At 42.4% G+C, this 18,830-nt stretch overlaps 1 protein-coding gene across 1 annotated transcript in view; it reads left to right on the top strand.

Annotated features, from left to right (window-relative positions):
* Positions 1-18,830, top strand: part of usp31 (ubiquitin specific peptidase 31) — a 140,428-nt gene that overhangs the window by 106,468 nt on the left and 15,130 nt on the right. The window contains exons 9-14 of the mRNA XM_043711666.1: positions 6,234-6,331; positions 11,944-12,021; positions 12,472-12,601; positions 13,002-13,121; positions 15,060-15,285; positions 15,690-15,848. Of these exons, the coding sequence (XP_043567601.1) occupies positions 6,234-6,331; positions 11,944-12,021; positions 12,472-12,601; positions 13,002-13,121; positions 15,060-15,285; positions 15,690-15,848 (811 nt within the window). The remainder of the gene's footprint in view (positions 1-6,233; positions 6,332-11,943; positions 12,022-12,471; positions 12,602-13,001; positions 13,122-15,059; positions 15,286-15,689; positions 15,849-18,830) is intronic.

Raw genomic sequence — 18,830 nt, 5'->3', positions numbered from 1 at the left:
AGAGAGGAAATTTATCAGTCTGTCACCAGGGCTGGAGAGTTTTAGTTATGAAGAGAGATTGTATAGACTTGGATTGTATTCCTTGGAGCAGAGGAGACTGAGAGGGGACACGATGGAAATGTTTAAAATTATGAGAGGCATAGCTAGGGTAGTCAGGAAGGAACTTTTCCATTTGGTGGAGAGATCAGTCACCAGTGTGCATAGATTTAAGGTAAGGTTTAGAGGGGATGTGAGGAAAAATGTTTTCACTTAGGGTGGTGGAAATCTGGAACTCACTGCCTGTAGGGTTGCAGAGGCAGAAGCTTTCATAAGATTTAAGTACTTCGACGTGCAATTTTGATACTCAGGTATACATGCTATGGACTGAGTGCTGGAAAGTGGGACTAGAATGGTTAGGCAGTTGCTTTTGACTGTCACAGACTTAATGGGTTGAAGGGTCTTTTTCCGGGCTGCAGATCCATTAGTTTTCTTATCGACAAGTCCCATGTGTCAATATTATTTTTTTTTAATTAGAAGCAGCTCTTACCCGGGGACAGGCATTTCATTATAATGCAGGAACCTGGAGGAATTGACGTACACCAGTAACTGGGAGCATTGAAGTATTTAGAAGAGGTATTGGGGTAGTAGTAGCTAGCAGTCCAGAATGTGGGTTTTGATTTCACCAAATTTGAATTCAGTAAAATCAACCAAGTAACCACTGTCAGTAGTTGTAAGATCCCTTCTGATTCACTAATGTCCTTTAGAACAAAATTTCTCATCCATATCTGGTCCATCCTGCATATGATTCAGATGCATCCCAAGGTGGGTGACTCTTAACTACACTCTGGATAATTAGGGATGAGTAATAAATGCTGACCTCGCTAGTGATGTCCACATCCTGTGAACAAATTAATAAAAGGTTTGTTTTCGTAATAGATATCTCTGTTATGTTTGCATTAGTGAAATTGATTGGCAAAGTAAGGTTGTTTTGATGGTTTTATGTGTTCATGTCATCTATAATTGTCCCAAAAAAACGCACTGTTGCTGTTTCTTTCCTTTGATATTCCACATTGTGGTGAAGATAAAAGCTATGTGGGTAGCACTTCCTTTACCATAAGGTTAGGACAGAAGAATGTATGACTGACTTGCTGGTATTGGGTGCACAGATTCAGTTTTGGATTATTGGAATCTCTATTGGGGCGAAATGACCTGTACAAGAGGGATGGGTTGCACCTGAACTGGAGAGGGGCCAATATCCTGGTGCAGAGATTTGCTAGAGCTACTCAGGAGGGTTTTAAACTAGTCTGGCGGAGGGGTGGGACCCTAAGCAGTCGAGAGAAGGTTGAGACGAGAGAAGGTTGAGATTGGTACAGAAGTTAAAGAGAGCTAATTAAATAGACAAGGCAGGCCAGAGCATGACAGAGAACGAGAGAAGACTGATGAATTAAAATGGATTTATTTAATGCAAGAGGCCTGACAGGTATGGCAGATGGACTCAGGGCTTGGATGGGAGCATCAGATTGGGATATCATAGCTATACAGAAACATGGCTAAGGGAGGGACAGCTCAATGTTCTGGCGTATAGATGTTATAGGAAGGATAGAAGGGGCGCATGGTGTTTTTGATTAGGGAAAGCATCATGGCAGTACTTAGAGGCGATATTCCTGGGGTATTGTGCAGTGAAGCTATATGGACGGAACTGACAAAAAAAGAGGTGACCACTTTGGTGTGATTGTATTATAGGACCCCCAGTAGTCAGCAGGAAATTGAGGAGCAAATGTGATGGGAGATCGCAGGTAGCTGTAAGAATAATAGTGTTGTCATAGTAGCAGATTTGAACTTTCTGAACAAAGACTGGGACTGCCATAGTATTAAGGGCTTGGATGGGGAAGAATTTGTTAAATGTATTCAAGAAAACTTTCTCAATTAATATTTAGATGGCTGTACGAGAGAAGGGGCAACATTCGACCTCCTCTTTGGAAATAAGGCAGGGATAGTGCCTGAGGTGTTAGTGGGGGAATACTTTTGGACCAGTGACCATAATTTTATTAGTTTTAAAATAGGTATGGAAAAGGGTGTGCCTGGTCCACAAGTTACTGGGGTAAGGTCAATTTTGAGGTATTAGTCAGGAACTTTCAAAAATTGTTGGTAGGGAGGCTGCTAATAGGAAAAGGGACATCTGGCAAGTGGGAGGCTTCCAGAAGCAGGAGCATTCCTGTTAATATGAAGGGCAAGGCTGGCAGGAATAGAGAACACTGGGTGACTAGAGATATTGAGGCTCTGGTCAAGAGCAAGGAGGATTTGTCAGGTATAGACAGTTGAGATCAAGTGAATCCATTGAGTGTAGGGGGTGCAGGAAGATGCTTAAGAAGGAAATCAGGAGAGCAAAAAGAGGACATACGATAAATAGGCAGATACAGTTGAGGAAAGTCCAAAGAGATTCTACAAGTTTATTAAGGGCACATGAGCAACTGGGAATAGAATAGGACCCCTTAACAGTCAGTAAGGCCACGGGAGATGGTGAGATCCTAAACAAATATTTTGTGTTAGTATTTACTGTGGAGAAAGTTGTAGAAACTAGGGAACTCAGGGACGTAAATAGTGATGTATTGAAAAGAGTCCACGTTAGAGAAGGTGAGGATGGAGGTCTTAAAACTCAAAAAGGTAGATAAATCCCCGAGACCTGATCATGTATATCCCTGGACATTGTGTGAAGCGAGGAAAGAAATTGCAGAGATATTTGTATCATTGACAGCTACAAGGCAGGGTGCCAGAAGACTGGTGGGTGGCTAAATGTCGTACCATTACAGTTGCTTCTGATATAACGTAATAGTTCCGTTCTTGTGTTATAAGAAAATCGCGCAGTAGCCACTCTTTAAATCAATGGGACTAGACTCTCATTACATCCAATACAGGTAAGGAAAGTTTGCATTCTACAAATATCAATCTAAATTCTTCAACTGCGTTAAAGCCAACTTGCGTTGAAGCAACACAGATTATATCAGAACTGAAAGGCTGCAAGGAAAAGTCAGGGTATTATACTGGTGAGCCTGACGTCAGTGGTGGGTAAGTTGTTGGAGGGGAGTCTGAGACACAGGGTCTGCATGCATTTAGAAAGCAAGAACTGATTAGGGATAGTCAGCGTGGCTTTATTACTGGGAAATTGTCTCTCTCAAACTTGATTGCCTTCAATTATCTTCATAAAAAAAAATTCAGGGTGGTAGACATTGCCTCTACGTTCAAAGTTTGTGAGAAGGTTTGTAGCTCGGGTGCTCGTTGTTGTGGTTCTGTTCGCCGAGCTGGGAATTTCTGGTGCAGACGTTTCGTCCTCTGTTTAGGTGACATCCTCCATGCTTGGGAGCCTCATGTGAAGCGCTTCTGTGATCTTTCCTCCAGTATTTGTAGTGGTTTGAATCTGCCACTTCCGGTTGTCAGTTCCAGCTGTCCGCTGCAGTGGTCGGTATATAGGGTCCAGGTCAATGTGCTTATTGATTGAATCTGTCGATGAGTGCCAAGCCTCTAGGAATTCCCTGGCTGTTCTCTGTTTGGCTTGTCCTATAATAGTAGTGTTGTCCCAGTCGAACTCATATTGCTTGTCCTCTGTGTGTGTGGCTACTAAGGATAGCTGGTCGTATCGTTTTGTGGCTAGTTGGTGTTCATGGATGCGGATTGTTAGCTGTCTTCCTGTTTGTCCCATGTAGTGTTTTGTGCAGTCCTTGCATGGGATTTTGTACACTACATTGGTTTTGCTCATGCTGGGTATCGGGTCCTTTGTCCTGGTGAGTTGTTGTCTGAGTGTGGCTGTTGGTTTGTGTGCTGTTATGAGTCCTAGTGGTCGCAGTAGTCTGGCTGTCAGTTCAGAAATGCTTTTGATGTATGGTAGTGTGGCTAGTCCTTTGGATTGTGGCCTGTCCTCGTTTCGTTGTCTTTCCCTAAGGCATCTGTTGATGAAATTGCAGGGGTATCCGTTTTTGGCGAATACATTGTATAGGTGTTCTTAGGACAAACAGGAAGACAGCTAACCATCCGCATCCATGAACACCAACTAGCTACGAAACGACACAACCAGCTATCCTTAGTATCCACACACGCAGAGGACAAGCAACATGAGTTCTTCTGGAACAACACTACTATTATAGGCCAAGCCAAACAGAGAACAGCCAGGGAATTCCTAGAGGCTTGGCACTCATCGACAGGTTCAATCAATAAGCACATTGACCTGGAACCTATATACCGACCACTGCAGCGGACAGCTGGAACTGACAACTGGAAGCGGCAGATTCAAACCACTACAAATGCCGGAGGAAAGATCACAGAAGCACTTCACAGGAGGCTCCCAAGCACTTAGGATGTCACCTAGACAGGGGACGGAACGTCTGCACCAGAAATTCCCAGCTCGGCGAACAGAACCACAACATTGCCTCTACATGGACTTTAGCAAGGCCTTCTACAAGGTTCCGCACAGTCGACCAGTTAGTAAGGTTAGATCACATGGGATCCAAGGATAGAGAGGCAATTGGATACAAACTTGGCTTAATGGTAAGAGATAGAGTGTGGTGGTAGAGAGTTGATGTTCAAACTGGAGGTCTGTGACTGGTGGTAGGCAGTAAGGATTGGGACTGGGTCCACTGTTGTTTGTCATTTATATAAATGATTTAGATGTGAATATTGGAGACATGGTTAGTAAGTTTGTGGATGACAACAAAATTGGTAGTATAGGGGACAGTGAAGAAGGTTACCTAAGAGTACAACAGATTTTTTTATTAACTGGGCCAGTGGGCCAAGAAATTTCAGATGACATTTAATTTTGATAAATGCGAGGTATTGCCTTTTGGTAAGGCAAACCAGGGTAGAACTTAGGCAGTTAGCTCCCGAGGAGTGTTGTTGAATAGAGAGACTAGGGTGCAGGTACATAGTTCCTTGAAAGCGGCATCACAGGTAGACAGGGTAGTGAAGATGGCATTTGGCATCCTTGCTGTCAAAGCACTGAGTACAGGAGTTGGGATGTCACATTATGACTAAAAGACCATTTTGGAATACAGTGTATACCTCTAGTTGCCCTGCTGTAGGAAGAATGTTATTAAACTGGAAAGAGTGCAAAAAAACTTTACAAGAATGTTACCGAGACTGGAGGGTTTGAGATATAAGGAGAAGCTGGTTCAGCTGGGACATTTTCTCCCTGGAGAATAGGAGGCTGAGGGGTGACTGACAAAAGTTTAGAAAATGATGACGGGTAAAAATAGGTGAATAGCCAAGGTCTTTTCTCAGAGTAAGATAGTCCAAAACTAGAGGGCTTAGGTTTAAGGTGAGGGGAAAGATATAAAAGGGACCAGAGGGACAAATTTTTCCGCGGAGGGTGGTGTGTATATGGAACAAGCTGCCAAAGGAAGTGGTATAGGTGAGCACAGTTACATCATTTAAAAGGCATTTGGATAGGGACATGGATAAGAAAGGTATGGAGGGATATGGGCCAAACGCAGGCAGGTGGGGCTAGTTTAGTTTAGAACCAAGTTGGCATGGACGAGTTGGGCGAAGGGTCTATTTCCAAGCTGTATGACCTTGATTCTAATTGTGTTTAATGAGTATCAGTGAAGGAATAAGTTAACCGGTTTCAAATGGAAACTTCTTTTGCTGCTGTTAGATTTGAATCTAAAGTCCTTTTAAACTGCATTACTTCCTTGTCAGTTGTTCCCCATTATCACTAGTAGTTTTCTATACCGTGGAGATTAAGGAGGCCGATTATTGAAAAGCAACTGTGGATGCAAAGGTTCGGGCAATTTGACCTTGGAAGATGGTGCCTGACGTGCTTCCGAGAATGTATGCAGTGCAAACTAAATAAAAAATGAAAAATTTAACTGCAGCACTCAAGCAATATGTACAGACTCAGTTGTGATAGACAAATTCAGTCTGATATCTGGAAATTCTCTGTGAAAGGAGAAGTACTTGGCACTCTTGAACAAGATTGTGAAGGGGCTGGAGCTGGAATGATAGTTTCTTTAAAAGGGTAAGATAAATGAATCTGTATGAAGATTCAGATTGCATTAAGATTTTGAATAATAGGAATCTGAAACTGCGGGATTGTAAAGCACAGGGTCAAAAAAATGACAAAAATAAATATGGTACTGTTTGGAGCAGAATCGTTCTAAACCAATGCTGAAGACGATAAGATTTAACTGATTCCCTGCAGTCTTGTACTGAAAGCCATAAAGTGGCCAGAGATGCTCATGCTTTTTAAATTCTCTGTTTTTCCCTAGGTTGGTCCCTTTAGTTTGCGAGTGCTTGGAGGTGGCATGGGGAAGTCTTACCTTTCTCCTCAGGAAGAGTATCCCTTGTGCCAATTGTCAGCAGAAAGGTAATTCATCACTGAAGTTTCTTTCCATTTGTGTTAACTTGATCCACCATTGGCACATGGAACAATGTGTGTGGTGAACTGAACCTCGAAAAGGGGTCTTGTGCCAGCTTTGTGAATACTGACAGGGAATTTGAGTATAATTGCATTCACCAAATTAGTTAAAAATTCAGTAGGTAAGTGAGATTGAGTTTGCTCCTTATAATATGATCAGCAAAAGTTTTATTTTAAAATTTAAGCTATACAGAGGAACCTCGATTATCTGAACGAGATGGGCGGGCAGTATTTCATTTGGATAATTTATTATTTGGTTAATTGATTTCCTCTGGGGCTTGGAGTTTTCTGTGAAGTCTGCTTCCTATTCAGGAGACAAGGCAAAAGCACATTACGCGCAAGACCTTGCTCCTGCCCGCTCCCACCCTGCACCCACTCCCGTCCATCCCCACCCACGGTCTGACCCCTCCCCCAGCCCCTTGGGCAGCCGCACTGGACACCAACAGTAAGACTGCTGCTGCCTTTCTGGAGTAAGTCTCCAAATAGCACACGCACACAACGTTTTGACAGGTTCCACCTCTGCCTTGTACAGGCTAAGATTAGAGAGATTATCTGGGGAAGCGGGGTTTAGGGTATAACCCTGTGTAGAACTCCAGGGAAAGTATGATGGGAGAGAGAGAGAGGGCAGGAGGACTGTCCAGAACTGTTCTCGGCAGCATTTCAGTGAGCCGAGTTCATTTTTAATCATTGTACCTGTAAACAAAAGACACAATCACAGTTGAAACAGCTCTTTGGCGTAATATTTCTATCGGGACTTTGCGATCCCCTTCGGATAATCCGATATTCGGATAATCAAGGTTCCTCTGTACATAGATATCCCTTCATCTTGTGTTGTGCACACATTTTAAGAAAAAAAACATGTTTTTCTCATAAGTGCACCCCATATTTTTTACCTAAATCCACGGAAGGTGGGCATCACTGACTAGGTGAATATTTATTGTCCATCCCTTGAGGTGTTAGTGGGCTGACCTTTTGAACCACAACTGTCCAGGAGCATTAGGGCACCCACAGTGCTATTAGGGAGGGAATTCCAGGATTTTGAGCCAGTGATACTGAAGGAACGGCAGTATAGTATGAAGACAGGATTATGTGTGGCTTGGAGAGGAGCTAACAGGTGGTGATATTCCCATGCATCTGACTTGACCTTTCATGTGGTGGAATTGATGTTTCAAAGGTGCAGTGAGTTATTTCACTGCATCTTTTCTAGATGGTGCACACTGCTGCCACTCTGCATTGATTGTGTATGGATTGAATATGGAAGGTGGTTGTGTTACCAATCAAGCAGACTGGATGATGTTGAACCTTTTATCTGATTGGAGTTGTGCTTGTCCGGGCAAGTGGAGACCAGGCCATCACATTCCTGATTTGTGCTTTATAGATGGTGGTCAGGCATTGGGAGTCAGGAGTTGAGTTATATGCTGTAAACCTCCCAGCCTCTAACCTGTTCTTGTAGTTACAGTATTTATGTGGCTGATCCAGTTCAGTTCATGGTGAATGTATCCTCTAAGAAATTGATGGTGGGGGTTTCAGCAATGATAATGCCATTAAATGTCAAGGAGAGATTCTCTCTTGTGTGATGTAAATGTTACTTGCCAGTTATTAGTCCAAGCCTGGGTGTTGTCCAGGTCTTGCTGCAGATGGACATGGACCAATTCAGTATCTGAGCAGTTTCTCAGCATCCCCATTTCTGACCTTATGAAGAAGTCTATTGGGACTTTGCGATCCCCTTCGGATAATCCGATATTCGGATAATCAAGGTTCCTCTGTACATAGACATCCCTTCATCTTGTATTGCGCACACATTTTAAGAATAAAAAACATGTCTTTATCATAAGTGCACCCCATATTTTTTAGTTAAATCTAAGGAAGGTGGGCATCACTGACTAGGTGAATATTTATTGTCCATCCCTTGAGGTGTTAATGGGCTGACCTTTTGAACCACAACTGTCCAAGAGCATTAGATCATTAGAAGATAATAACGCAACTGAAGATACTTGGACCTAGAACATTACTGTGTGGAATTCCTACAATGATGTCCTACCACAACCATTCTCCTTTCAACTGGAAAGACTAGAGTCAATAGGGAGTTCTCCTCCTGATTCCTGTTGATTTCAGTTTTACTTGGACTCCTTACGCTATACCGAACCAAATGTTGCCTTGATATCGGGGCAATTGCTTCATCTGGTCTCTGGAGTGCAGCAGTTTTTTCCATGTTTGGACCAAGACTAAGAGCTGAATGACTCTGACTCTGGTGGAACTCAAATTGAGCTTAGGTGAAGAGGTTATTCCTGAACGCACACTGCTTGATAGCATTCAAATCCTACGTTCCCTTTCTTGATGATTGAAAGAGTACACTGAGAGGGTGTTAAATACCCTGCATTTATTGGACAGTACTTACCTGGGACTTTTCCCCAAAGCTAGTTAGATGCCAGTATTGTAGCTGTACTGGAGCAGCTTGTTTAGGGATTCATCTGTTTCTGGAGCACATCCTCCGTTCTATTGCCGGTATTTAGCAGGCCCCATATTCTTTGAAATATCCACTGGCTTCAACTGTTTCTTCATATCATGTGAATTGATTGAAGGTTGGTATTTGTGATGCTGGGGTCTTTAGGACAAGGCTGAACTGGTTGATCCACTCATCACATTTTGCTGACGACTAATCTAAATATATTAGCCTTGCATTTTGCACTGAAATGCTTGGCTCCACCAATGTTGGAAATATTGATATTATGTGGAGCTTCTGTGTCCAATGGTATAAATGCTGATACTTCACATGTATTCTGGAAAAATATAGACACTGGAGATAAATGATATGCTTTATGCAATGTGGTAAAAGGTCATGCTTCATGAATTCATATTGTGCGTGCAATTTCATTTCAGTAAATATTTAGTCCAAAGATGGACTAGCCATGCTAAATTACCCTGAAGTATCCAGGAATATGCAGACAAAGTGAATTAGCTTTGGTAAATGTGGAGTTATGGGGATTAGATTAGATTCTCTACAGTGTGGAAACAGGCCCTTCGGCCCAACCAGTCCACACCGATCCTCCGAAGAATAACCCACCCAGACCCACCTCTCTCAGACTAATGCACCTAACACTATGGGCAGTCCACCTGACCTGCACATCTTTGGACTGTGGGAGGAAACCGGAACACCCGGAGGAAACCCATGCAGACACAGAGAGAATGCGCAAACTCCACACAGACTGTCGCCTGAAGCTGGAATCGAACCTGGGGCCCTGGTGTTGTGAGGCAGCTGTGCTAACCACCGAGCCACCGTGCCGCCCATGATGGAGTTGGGGACTGGATCTGGTTGGAACATTCTTCAGAGGATCAGTGTAGACTTGAAGGGTCAAATGGCCTCTTTAGGGTTTCTGTGAATCTATAACTGTCTCAGCATTATCCATAACTGAATGTATTAGAACTGCAGAGCTTAGATCTGATTAATTGATTGTGGGATATTTAGTCCCATTTATCACTTGCCGCTACCACTGTTTGGCATGCACGTAGTCTCATGGTGTCTTTTTACCAAGTTAGCACCTCATTTTAAGACCTGCTCAGCGCTGTTCTCCCGATATGCCCTCCTGCATTCTTTTTTGAACTGGTTGATCTACTTGCTTGATGTTCATGTCGTTAAGTTTATAGATTGCCTTTGAAAATGGTTCTGGGGATGGTTACTCACAGCACTTCATGAATGCCCAGTTTTGAGATGCTAGATCTGTTCAAAGTCTGACCCATTTGGCACATTGGTATTGCCACACAGCATGGCGGAGGGTATCCTCAGTGTGAGGTTGGGACTTTGTCTTTGTTTGAACGAGTAGTCATGACTCCTAACAGTACTCTTGTGGGCAGAGTCATCTGTGGCAGGCAGATTGGTGAGGACAAGGTCAGGGAGAGTTTTTTCTTGAGACCATCACCACCTGCTGCAGACCCTGTCTAGCACTTAATCAGTAGAAATACTATCAAACCACTCTTGGTGATGGACATTTGGAGTCCACAACCTAGAGTACATTATTCAACCTTGCCACTCTTAGTACTTCTACGAAGTGGTGTTCCACTGATTCATTAGCTAAGTGTCGGGGAAGTAGTTGGTAATCACAGGTTGCCTTGCTCTTTTTTGACCCGATGCCATGAAACTTCATGGGGTCTGAAGTCATGTTGAAGACTCTCAGTGCAACTCCCACATGACTGCTTACCACTGGATTGCTACCTCTGGTTGCCCAGGACTTGTGATCTCCAGGACATTGCTATATTCCATGAATGTATCGAATAGCCTATTGGACATCTCTCCCAATTTTGCTACAAGCCCCCAGGTAGATACTTTGCACAGTTGATCGGGCTAGGTTTGATTTTGCTTTTGTCATTTCAGATCTGTTTGCAGATGCTGGGTAGCCATTTAATTTCATTTCATAATTGAGGTTTTGTAGTGACTTGCTTGGCTATTTCAGAGGGCCATATTGCTGTGTAGGTCAGACCAATCAGGACGAGGGATTTCCCTTCCTAAAGGATATTAATGAATTGATGGGTTTTTATGATAATCGACAACGCTTACATGGTTGCCATTTTTTAATTCCATTATTTTAATTATCTTTTTAAAAATTAAATTCAAATTTCACCATAAGCCACAATGGGATTTGAACCAGTGTCCCCAGCGCATTAGCCTGGAGTTTTGGATTCCTAGTCCAGTGACAATACCACTGAACCATTGCCTTTTGTACAGCTTGGAGTCAGTGTGTGCTTAGCCAGTGCTGATTTTAATGACACTATATGATGATTATCTGCAATCTGTCTGAAAACTTGACACTTTTCTTTGGAGATTTGGGCATCTCTCCCGGAACATAGTAAATGGGAATGAAGAGAGCACCCTCTGGATGATCCCAAAAGATATAGAATTTTCAAGAGATGTGCACTATTGCTTCAGTTCATAAAGGCAATTATTAAATGAACCTAGGTTTGATTCCTGGTGTGATTTAAATCTGCTCATCTCACAAGATGTTGCTATTGGGTGCAATTGTGTAAATTATGTCTTTAAAAGATGGGAGAATGGAATTGATCATACACACAAGCTGCCTGTTTAACTGACAGATAATGCAAAATCTGGAAATGTCCGAAATTGGCATTGTCTTGATTCCAAAGGTGTGGATTTCAGATGTCAGATCTGTGCTACTTGTTTTGCCTAAAAAAATCTCCTAATTGCTGGGTGACGTCAGCTGTAAATTTTATCAAGATTTAACTGTGTTAAAGGCATTATTTAATGCAAGCTGCTATTGAGATTCCTCTCGTGATATTTACCTGTGATGTCAATTATCCTAGAGACTGCACAACAGGAATTGCTATCCAATGTTTACTTTTAAATGCTACATTGGAATAGTCCCAGGACTCAGCTGCATTGAGGTAATAACTCAATGCTAAATCTAACTGAGTTTTCAAATTTTCTATCACCATATGAAGCTTGGTCTTCACCCTAAAACTATTTAAGGAAGAATTTGGGCCAAAATATTTTCAAGTCTTGATATTTGCATGTCTATTTGATGTGACTTAAACTGGATGTATCTTTTCAGAGCATGGAAATCTTGCAGACCTGGTGGACCCCAGCATGTTAAGATAATTGTGGAGTGGGACCGAGACACAAAAGAATAGTAAGCAATGTAAACTAATTGTATTTCTAAGCCATTTTGCTTTTGTTTTGACTGCTCTCCAAAGCTTCCTTTGCATTAAGGCAGACTGACAATCTAATCCAGTCAAAACTTAGCTATTGAGCAGGATCGTTGGTGACTTTTTAAATTTCATTGGGTGTGTATGTGTGGGAATGAGCAGAAGAAAACCATTCCTAATACCCTGGTGTCCTACTCTCAGTCAGCACGTCTTAGTAATGGCTACGTGCACATTCTCAGTCAGGAGGTGGGACTGAGTTCCAAGGGTAAATGGTGCGTACTGGTGAGGAGAAAAGGGAACTATCCAAAGGATTCAGAATGAGGTACATTTTAGCACCTGACACTTGCATCCCATGAATGAATAAGAAATAAAATGCTTTTGCATGTTCTGACAGCTCTAGTGTCCAAATTTAAGGTTCCTTATTTGGCTTGCAGCTTGTTTGGGAGTGCTGAAGATGAGTACGTGCCAGATTCTGAGAGCGTTCGCCAGCAGCAGCAGCTTCATCACCAACCTCAGACCTACACTTTATCCCAATGCTTTCATCTCTACACCAAAGAAGAACAGGTAAATGCAGCACAAGCACCAGCTATGATAAAGCAGTGTGCCTGTGAGAGGACACATGATGTGACAGAAACAACATGGTTTGAAATTCCAGTGATGCTTTTAGTCAATGCTTGTAAAATTACTGTGGGTTGTTTGTGTTTGCAAGTGTCAACATGGTTGAACCTGTAACTTTGAGGCAGCTGAAGCACCTCCTTTCTGAAAAGCAACCTTATAATTCTGTGGCTAAAAGCAGATTGCAGCATTGCAGGTTTTATAACTAGTGCAAATGCTGATTTCACATTTAAGATTGATCATACAAGGCTGGTTTGGCTGAATGACCTGCTGCTGTTCCTATGCTCTTATCTTATTTTAGATTCTGAATGTGCAGTGCCTTTTTTGATTATGTTTCGTTGGTTGACAGCTGGCACCAGATGATGCCTGGCGCTGCCCACATTGTAAGCAGCTTCAGCAGGGCAGTATCAAACTGAGCTTGTGGACACTTCCTGATGTTCTTATCATCCACTTGAAACGTTTTAAGCAGGTGAGTGCTTTAAAGGAAAATGGAGGAAGTGAAAGCATAGTTTATTCTTTGATTCCATTCAAACTGAGCAAGAAGAAATGGACATCATTGTGAATCAGAGTAAGTCTGCCACTTTGTATCAGTGTGTATTTTATACAGAATTTGTTATTTATAGTGCACAACATCCACGGTTTCACATAACTGTGTTTGCATCTACACTCAAAATACCTGGAGTCGTAGATAAACTTCATGCCCAAGAATATTTGAGGGTGACCAATGTGAAAGATGTAGAACCTGTGACTGGGGGAGATATTTTGACCAATCTTGTGGCATGTAGGAAAGCATAACAGAGTTGTCCCCACGGAACCATCACTCAGATGCAGGAGGGAGGTGAGTGCCTGCCCATTGGGACTGGATCTGAATTTTAGTCAGGAGGTTGGATGCAAAAGCCAAGGCCTGGCAAGTGGAGCCATCTTACTGGTGGCAGAGGCCTGGTACAGGGTAGAGAGAAGCTTGCCTTGCTTGACCTAGCTCCAGTTACCTATATACTGGCTAACTTACTCGTCTTACCAAAGTGGTGAAAGGATCTGGGGTGACTCCAGTTCCTTGTACGAGTGGCTGAGGGCAAAGGATAGGAGCCAACAAGTTTAGTAACCATCACCACACCTCCAACTCCAGTAACAGCCGTTGGCCCGAAGCTGAGATGCAGCACTTTGGGTCTATGGTGGAGCTGGAACGCCATGGCTTAGTGGATGCCAACATAGTTTTGAGAAGATTTCTGCAGACCGCAGGTTAAAGAGAGCTGTTGCAAAGATCAACCGCTTGCTGGAAACGTATTCAATCCCTACCAATGATGCTGGTGCTTTAGAGATTTTAATTTTGGGCTAAACACCTTTCTGACAATCTCAGCGCCAGAGACCCAGGTTTAATTCCAGCCTTGGACGACTGTCTGTGTGGAGTTTGCACATTCACCCCGTGTCTGTGTTGGTTTCCTCCCACAGTCCAAAGATGTGCAGGTTAGGTCAATTAGCCATGCTAAATTGCCCATCGTGTTAGGTGCATTAGTCAGAGGGAAATGGGTCTGGGTGGGTTACTTTTCGGAGGGTTGGTGTGGACTTGTTGGGCTGAAGGGCCAGTTTCCACACTGTAGGGAATCTAAAAAAAAAATGAAAATACACTTAATAAATTGGACAAATAATTAAAAGCTGCAATGGAGGTTAAAATCTATTTCGGAACTTCACAGAATGTACCAGGAATCTTTCATTATCAAATTATTGGGCAATAAACTAGTATTTAAATTCTGAACAGCTAAAATCCCAGTCAACATTGTGTTCTTAATCTTTTCGTGCAGAAATTTGCCAAGGTCTGTCATTAAGGATAGAGTGACTGAACACCCTGAAAAGTTTCAGCTGATCTGAGATAATTTGCAAATACTAGGTCTAATGTGGCAAATCTCATTGAATTGTTTAAAGGAGTATCTAAAGTAATAGCCAGGGGAATGTCTATGGATCATATTTATGTGGACTTCCAGAAGGCATTTAATGAAGTGCCTCTTGAGAGACTGCTAGATAAAGTTTGGAGGCAGGTTATTGATCCTATGAAGGAATTTTCTGTGGCAAGAGATTGTACAGAAGTAATAGGCGGCTACTCAGGAAGGGCAGGACTAGTGGTCTCTTTAATTGTGTCTCAGTGTATGCAAATTTTGGCAATTGTGTTATCTTATCTAAAGAAAACCGAGAAAAAAAGATTCAGTATTATCTTCTGTGTTATGACATGACTGAATCATCTAATAAGAGTTGGTGAATATGAAGATGTTGCCATCAAAATAAGAAAGCAGCCCTCAAGAAAATTTGTAAATGAACCCTCTATGTTTGGTTCATTGCATTGATCTGGTGCTCACTGTGTAACTGCGTATCTTTTGTTTAAAGTGAACATTTTCTCTATCTTCCCTCTCATCAGGAAGGAGATAAAAGGACCAAGCTACAGAACTTGGTGAAATTCCCCCTCACTGGCCTGGACATGACTCCTCATGTGGTAAAACGCAGCCAGAGCAGCTGGAGCCTTCCTTCTCATTGGTCGCCATGGAGACGGCCCTATGGGCTTGGCAGGGATCCTGAAGACTACCTCTACGATCTGTATGCGGTGTGCAATCATCATGGCACAATGCAAGGAGGGCATTACACAGGTAGGCGCTCCACTGCAAAGTAGTGGCACACCCAGCCTCATGTTGCTCTACTTTTGTCCTTGGCCCACCATCCTAATCTGTCTCTTACTCAAGTGGATATTATCTCTTAAAGCTGTGCAGGCGCCAATGGTTTCCTAGGGAAAATGAAACTTCTAAGATCCAAGAGTTCTCCAAGGTTTTTCAAATGGATGTGTGCAGACTGGGCTTAACACTGCCCACCAAGTTAATTTGTTGCCTTTTTTTGTGGAAAGTTCGTGAATCCAACTCTTCCTGTACAGCTTCCTGTGATGACATTCTGCCTTCACTGATCTAATTTGCTGACTTTCATTTACTAATGATGTTATTTTCACTACGCACAGTTGTTGATTATGACTAACTAGCAACTTTCTCATCCTATTACCTAGCTTACTGCAAGAACTCTGTTGATGGGCTCTGGTACTGTTTTGATGACAGTGATGTTCAGCAGCTCTTGGAAGATGATGTCTGCAAGCAGACCGCATACATTCTGTTTTACCAGCGGCGAAGTGCTATTCCCTCCTGGTCAGCAAACAGCTCTCTTGCAGGTAATTTTTTTTTTAGACTCCCTACAGTGTGGAAACTGGCCCTTCGGCCCAACCAGTCCACTCTGACCCTCCGAAGAGTAACCCACCCAGGTCCATTTCCCTCTGACTAATGCACCTAACACGATGGGCAATTTAACTTGGCCAATTCACCTGACCTGCACATCTTTGGACTGTGGGAGGAAACCAGAATACCCAGAGGAAACCCACGCAGACACGGGAAGAATGTGCAAACTCCACACAGACAGTCGCCCGAGGCTGGAATCAAACTGGGACCCTGGTGCTGTGAGGCAGCAGTGCTAGCCACCGTGCCGCCCTTTCTATTACTCTGTGTGTGTTTTTACATTGATTATGTGGACTTCTTGATCACTCCTGATCCCATAGAGGCTGGTTAATTAAACATTTGCTGTATACAGTTCAGAACACTAAAGGAAAAGACTAATTCTATCTTTTGATAGATTAAGGGCAATTGTTTGTGTGGAAGATGAAAGTGTGTCCTCTTGTCAGTTTGGGTTTCTTCACCTTTGTAGAACAAGCTGTGAAGTGGAGGTTTGGCAATGAATCATGGCATTGAAGAAACTGCATTTGTAACATATTTGTGTAATATGGTATTGTAAGAGTTTATGAATGTTCTCTAGCTAGATTCCCTTTCACTTGATTTAAGATTATAGAACTGAAATTCAATGGGATCTCAGTTGTCCTGATATATGAATCACAAAGCTAGGATGGCGGTGCAGCAAGTGATTAAGAATGCAAATTGAATAAAGTTGTTTATGGCAAAGGAAATGGAATATTCAAGTCAAGTGTTTTTCTGCAGTTGTACAGGGCAGTAGAGAGACCACATGAATTACTGTGTATAGTTTTGGTTTCCTTATTTAAGAAAGGGTGTAATTACATCAGAAGTAATTCAGAAATATATCATTTCACTGATATCTGAGATTGGGGTGTTACCTTGTGAGGAATGGTTAAACAGATTGGGTCTCTATCCTTTTGAGTTTAGAAAAATGAAAGGTGATCATGTTAAAATAAGACATACGGTCGTGGTTCAGGGTTGTTATTCGAACCAGGAGCCTGTGACCAGTGGTGAGCCACAAGGATCAGTTCAGAGTCCACTGTTGTTCGTTGTTTATATCAATGATTTGGATGAGCATATAGGAGGAATGGTTAATAAGTATGCAGACAATACCAAAATGGTGGTATAGTGCACTGTGAAAATGTTATCTATGAGTACTATGAAATCTTGATCAGATGGGCAAATGGGCTGAAAAGTAGCAGATGCAGTTTAATTTAGATAAATGCGAGGTATTGTATTTGGTAAGGTAAACCAGGGCAGACTTGCACAGTTAATGGTAAGGCCCTGGGAAGTGTTGTTGAACAGAGAGTCCTAGGTGTGCAGGTTCATAGTTCTTTCAAAGTAGCATTGCAGGTAGACAGGATGGTGAAGAAGGCATTTACCCTCATTGGTCAGAACATTGAGTATGGGAGTTGGGATGTCATGTTGCGGCTGTGCAAGACATTGGTGAGGCCACCTTTTGAATATAAGAAGGATGTTGTTAAATTAGAAAGGATACAGAAGAAATGTACAAGATGTTGCTGGGACTGGAGAGTTTGAGTTATAAGGAGAAGCTGGATAGACTGGAACTTCACTGGAGCATGGACGCTGAGAGCTGACCATATAGAAGTTTATAAAATCATGAGGCACATAGATAAGTTGAATAGCCAAGGTCTTTTCTCAGGGGAGGGGAGCCCAAAACTAGATGGCATAGGTTTAAGGTAAGAGGATAAAGATTTAATAGGACCCTGAAGGGCAACTTTTTCACACTTAGAGAGTTGCAGGTATAGAATGAACTGCCAGGGGAAGTGGTAGAGGCAGGTACAGTTGCAGTATTTAAAGATATTCGAACAGGTACATGAACAGGAAAGGGTTTGTGGGATATTGGCCAAACATAGTTTAGTTTGGGATACCTAGTCAGCGTGGACAAATTTGACTGAAGGGTCTGATTCTCTGCTGTATGACTCTATGACTGTATCGATCAGAATCCAATAAGTCATGATCTTATCAAATATCAGAGCTGGTTCAAATTTCCAAATGGCTTATTCATAATTTGTACGAATGTTTGCAAATGCAAAATTATATATTTTTATAAGGCTATTGAAATATTGTGGGTTTTATATCTTGGTTGGTAGTTCCATGTTTCTGTGCATTATATTTGTAAACACCATACATTCTTGAGTAACAGTAGATCTTGTGTAAAAGTCAATTGCCAACTATTGGCTGAAGAAATCTAAACACATTCATTAACATCTGCTCACTGCTGAAGTCCTCTTGTCCTCACACAAATCTACTCATTGATAGATTCATCAGATATTGGCACATCATTGTTCAGGTGCTCATGTCTGTGCATGTTAAGTCTTGGCAAGCAGGGTTGGTGGGAATAGCCTTCAACCTGATAACTCTGAAAATGAGAGATTGAATTTCAAAATCTTGCTTATTACTTGTGAAAATCAATGCCCTACTTTTGGGTTAAAAATTTAGTCTTGGAATCTTGTGTGGAAGTGAAGGTACTGAAGTAAATTTTGATTTGAGTCTGAATGCAGTGGTCTGAGGTTCATTGCCTATCTGGAATAAAAAGCTAGTCTAATGGTGACCATGTAACCACTGCGAATTGTTGTAAAAATCCATCTGGCTCACTAATGTCTTTTAGGGAAGGAATCGGCTGTCCTTACCTGTTCTGGCTTAGGTGTGACTTCAAATGCTCCACCGCATCTCCTCCACTTCCCGCTCCTCCGCCCTTGAGCCCTGCCCCTCCAATCGCCACCAGGACAGAACCCCACTGGTCCTCACCTACCACCCCACCAACCTCCATATACATCGTATCATCCGTCGTCATTTCCGCCACCTCCAAACGGACCCCACCACAGGGATATATTTCCCTCCCCTATCAGCGTTCTGAAAAGACCACTCCCTCCATGACTCCCTTGTCA

The sequence above is a fragment of the Chiloscyllium plagiosum genome, chromosome 21, assembly GCF_004010195.1.
Source record: "Chiloscyllium plagiosum isolate BGI_BamShark_2017 chromosome 21, ASM401019v2, whole genome shotgun sequence".
Classification (NCBI taxonomy): Eukaryota; Metazoa; Chordata; class Chondrichthyes; order Orectolobiformes; family Hemiscylliidae; genus Chiloscyllium; species Chiloscyllium plagiosum.
The sequence above is the reverse complement of the archived record's forward strand: the minus strand, read 5'-3'. Positions and strand labels throughout refer to the sequence as shown.